Consider the following 4,836-nt stretch of genomic DNA (forward strand, 5'->3'; position numbering starts at 1 on the left):
AATTCAAGGACGCATTAACCCTAGATTTAATTTTTGTTGTAAAACAATCTGGAAAATTCAGTTAATTCTGACACTGCCAAATAAGATTTGTATGATTATATCCATCACATATCAAAACTAAAATCTTCCACATACCAAATGAGGTTATAAATCATCCTATTAGAACTTGGAATAATTAAGCATACTCTAGAAGTTTGAATTAAATAACATGCTCAAAGTAATTTGTTAAACCAAAGATATTTAGGCAAACAATGAAACTAAATCCCAGGTGAAAGCATGTACTTAAACATGTACATATTATGACAGATTATTTATTGCAGATTGTCCATCATTCAACTTCTCAATATCCAAAAGAGGAATCTGAACCATGGACAAAATGGTTAAAGCCATAACAATGATGCAAAACTGAACTGATACAGACTCACAGCGTACAACGTTCGCACAAAATGATATAAAAAGGTTTCTATCATTATAAGTTAATTCTCTAGAATAATTTGTGAAGACAGACCCTTATCTTTCAGTGGCCAGCCTTGGCCGCAGCTTTCTGTTGAGACTTGGCTTTTGCCTGGTGAAGGAACAGAAATTCATATCAATAGTCAAGCAAACCTTTACATGTGAAATCTATTCCATCTCATTTTATAAGGAGCTAATATAGCCTCAATCTTGTCCGAAAATTCCAACTGATACTTAATATTAACTGCCTAAAGTTCGTTAAGTATGTTGACAAATAGGAAGCTGAAACTAAGATTCCGAAGTAAAATAGTCTATTAAACTAGTAGCAAAAAAATCTCTAATGCAAGTAACGCAAGTAATTTAGCAACAAAAAAAATCTGTAACACGACTAAAATAATTGAAATACTTTATCTTTTTTTTCGGTGTTTGGCTACCGAATTTATTTTGAAAGTTCATATACAACATCGAGGAGGAAGTGATGGCATATTTAATTCAGTAACTCAATCACATAGAATAATACATCTGGCTTTAATGTGCATGAATATATGTATGCTTGTCTTAACAATAGGCAGCTAGCAGCACAGCAAGTACAAGTATGGTGGCTTAACTCGCATACAGAAATACTGAAAGATGTGCATTTCAAATTGAATAACAAAACATTTAGGCACACTTTCTGGCATAATTATTTCTTTTTTTAGAATTGTAATTAGTATAAAAGGCCTAATAACCGTTGTACAAATTTAAATGATCAAGTAAGGGAAACAGTGTTGCAAAGGCTGTAGATTTAAATGATCTAGTATGGTAAGTACTCTCTTCGACTACAAAAGCAATATGTTTGTCATCCCGGTGGAGGCGAGGGAGTTCAGAGAAAGTGAGACCCAAGAGGCTATAATTTTAATTTGTGAAAAAGTGAAATTAGTGTGATTAGTGTTTGTTTTTTTGTTGTTTTTACTGCAAAGGGAAGTTATTCATTACACATAGAAACATATTATTTTGAGTTTGAAATCTATACTATACTATAATAACCGGAATGGGGTATAATTTGATTCAACGGTTATCCCCTAATTTTGGTTATTAAAAAAATAAATAAATAGGGTTATATATCAGCTAAACTACTAAATTATTAAACTACTACACACATACTCTACTTCTCCTACTAAACTACAATCACAACTTATCCTATTATTCAAAAAAAAAAAATAGCGTTATATATCCGTTAAACTACTAAATTGTTGAACTACTAGATATAGTATATTTATCCTACTAAACTACGACCACGTGTTATTCTATTATTTTTTTATAAATTTAATATTATTATTATATATATATATAAATATTTTAAAATTATAATATGAGGAATAAATAAAAAATTAAAATATTAACGAGAACCCGTTCATCGCACGGGATTTAAGCTAGTAGGGTTAAATCTCAAAATTGTCATCAAAGTAAAGGTCATATATCAAAAAAAATCACTCTAATTATCGGGGACTCATATGCACCACTCTAATTGAGAGTAATGACAACCCCGATAGTTAGCTTGGTTGACTTGATGGAAAATGGGTCGACTTAACGAAAGTAACATCTCGAAAGCACCTGCAACACAAGTGGATGGTTTTATGTTGCCCGGCACTACAAAACAGTTTTCAATATTTAATCAAATAAGTTTCTTTGTTTTTTTGACAGTTTCTTTGTTTTCAATCAAAAGCTTTCGTCCAAATTTTTTAAAATTAGTCATAAAATTTGCTAAACAGAATCATTATAAAACAACTATTATTTTATACTATTAAAAATGTTCAAATTTCATATTCAATAAAAGTTTTCTTTTTAAATATATATCTTTCTTTTAAAAATATATAAAAAAGGTATAAATTTCATTTTAAAAGTAAACAATTTTTTAATGTTAAAATGAAAATTCATTTTTTCTTGAAAAGACATAACAAAATAATTAAAAAGATATTAGGGACGCATATTTCAAATTTTATATTTGAAATACAAAATCTTAGTACTTTTAAATTTATAAAATTAATCTTTTAAGAAAAATGAGAAGTACATTTTTAATCTAAAAATGAAAATTAAATAGAAAACTGGAACTCGAAACTTAAAGATAAGTTCATGATTGGACGATAATTTGTGCTATCTGAGATCATCCGAAAGATAAAGTAGTTGGAAATGTTTGGATAATTAAAGTTCCATTAATACAAGCAGCTTGGGTTCCATGATGGACGATAAAGAAAAAAGTACTGATGGCTCACATTGAGAAGCTTGTATTCATATTCGAGTTGCTCATGTGGCTTAGGTTCTCGAATAATAATATGCGAGGCCCGGGAATTTCATCTTCTTCCCCGTGTTCAAAATTCAAACTTAATTTATGAATCTACGTATGTATGTATGTATAACTAAGTGCAGTAATTCGATATTAGGTTAGCTTATTTGAACTCCACATGACATGCCAGGTGTTACAAGTCTATCCAGCTATAAATGGTGTCAATGATAAAATGATTTCCGTCAAGTCAATTAATCATGACTAACAGTCAACTAGCTTGACTAACGGTGATGTCATTACTCTCAACTAGAATGGTACAAATGAGACCCCGATAACTAGAGTGAGTTTTTTGATATATGACTTTCAGTTTAGTGACCATTTTGAGATTTAACCCGTTTGAAGTATGCTACTTTTAACTCCCAAATATTGTAAGCACACACTCCACAACACTTGAGACGGAAATATCTGAATCACAAATGTTGAAGAAGCGGCTAAGTTCTCTGTCAAGCCTCGAATCTGTGCTTTCGTTTCGAAAATTCCAGCCTAATAAACGCTCAGTGATGAGGAATGGAAGTTCCAATAAAATATATTTATTAGTAAATAGTTTAATCATGTAAGGTGTAGACTGAAGACATTATTCGTCTGGTACTTTATCAAATATGTAGTATTTATTTGATCTTTAAATTATTGAACCTAAATGAGTATTTATTCATGGGAAGTAAACTAGTGATCCATACTTTATCACCCTTTTGCGATTAAAGAAACCCATGGGATCGGGGATTTGTTGCGGTTAAACCCATGTTTATCTTCACGTTATTTTTATTATAATATATCATCATAACCAAATCGGTCCTACATCACTTAGAGCTTCTAACACACACATTTTTAGGAGATGTACCAAATTTGACTTAGTTTTGTGGCTGTCAATTTTAATTTTAAGAATTGGAACTAAATGATTGTGAAGACCAATTTCAAAATGTTCTAGAAGAAGAGTATGCTTACAAAACGAAAAAATACTTTTGTTTATGTATTTCTTTCAATTTTGAATTGTGTAATCCTTAACTTGAAACAATGTCATTGCATATCTTAATTGTGATCAAATTTAATTAATAAAAGTTTTTTAAAGTTATTACATACATATGTCTTATTCTTAAAGCATAATAAAAATTATACAGTAGCTAAATAGCTTTTAAACAACATGTGTAATTCATTTTGAGATACATCTGTACATTATAACAGGTGAATCACGTCAACTAGTAACCAATACTTGCCAGGACAGTACAAATCTGCACTACTAGAGCACACGTCCTAAACAAGGTAAAATTATGCAACATCCGAGTTTGCGTGTATGCATGCCACTACCAAGATAAATACGCCACACTTAATAATATACATCAATCAGGATAAGAAAAACAAAAAATGCAATCAAAAATCGAAACTTCAAATTACAAGGATTGTAAAGCTTAGAATCAAGCAGCAAGCACGTAAATCCCAAAATGAAAAAATTATAAACCCATAAATTAAATGGAATCAGAATCAAACAAGATGATCAAAAATACCTTAAGATACTTGAGCTTCATGCTTCCATAAACCAGTCCAAATGAAAAGGCAGAAACACGAGCCACCTAATATATATACACATAAATAAACATCAAAATACACTAACCCATCAAACAAATTCACAAATTAAACTGACCCGTTACAATAATTATACAAATAAACAAAGGGGAAAATTACCAAAGCGAGGGTGCTGGTTCCTGAATAAGGTCCTGGTGGAGGCGCCATTGGAGTTGAGAGAGAGAGAGAGAGAGTTAAACTCCAAATAATAATCAAAAAAGCTCTCACCTTGAAGACCTAAAACTAAATGACTTGGGCAATTCAAGAACTATCTTACTATGAAGAGGCCCAAAATGAAAATAGAGTCTGGTCCAGTTTCTTTAGTTCAAAATCCAAGAGCCTCCTCTTTTTTGTATTTTAAAAAAAAATAGAAGCTTCTTTACTTGAAAAAAATAAATAATGAAAGGTGATAAAAGATACTTGATCCCCTAGTCCCAAGTTTTAAAAATTCATGACAGGTGTGGTGCCGGGTTTGTGTGCGCGATAACATAGGACTTGGGCTC

At 30.9% G+C, this 4,836-nt stretch overlaps 1 protein-coding gene across 1 annotated transcript; it reads right to left on the bottom strand.

Annotated features, from left to right (window-relative positions):
- Nucleotides 1-252: 252 nt before the first annotated feature.
- Nucleotides 253-4,609, bottom strand: LOC141675248 (uncharacterized). Its single transcript, XM_074481959.1, has 3 exons — nt 4,454-4,609; nt 4,276-4,341; nt 253-565 (listed from the first exon to the last, which is right to left on the bottom strand). The coding sequence occupies exons 1-3, from the start codon at nt 4,499-4,501 to the stop codon at nt 518-520; spliced, it is 162 nt and encodes a 53-aa protein (XP_074338060.1). The 5' UTR covers nt 4,502-4,609; the 3' UTR covers nt 253-517.
- Between the last annotated feature and the right edge of the window lie 227 nt (nt 4,610-4,836).

Source organism: Apium graveolens, chromosome 7 (assembly GCF_009905375.1).
Source record: "Apium graveolens cultivar Ventura chromosome 7, ASM990537v1, whole genome shotgun sequence".
Lineage (NCBI taxonomy): Eukaryota > Viridiplantae > Streptophyta > Magnoliopsida > Apiales > Apiaceae > Apium > Apium graveolens.

What these genes read in the sequence shown, in the direction of transcription:
- LOC141675248 (XM_074481959.1), bottom strand. Translation starts at nt 4,501, where the DNA reads ATGGCGCCTCCACCAGGACCTTATTCAGGAACCAGCACCCTCGCTTTG. An exon ending in GAACCAGCACCCTCGCTTTG is followed by an intron (nt 4,342 to 4,453) that starts GTAATTTTCCCC and finishes TATATATATTAG; the next exon opens with GTGGCTCGTGTTTCTGCCTT. An exon ending in TGAAGCTCAAGTATCTTAAG is followed by an intron (nt 566 to 4,275) that starts GTATTTTTGATC and finishes TTCCTTCACCAG; the next exon opens with GCAAAAGCCAAGTCTCAACA.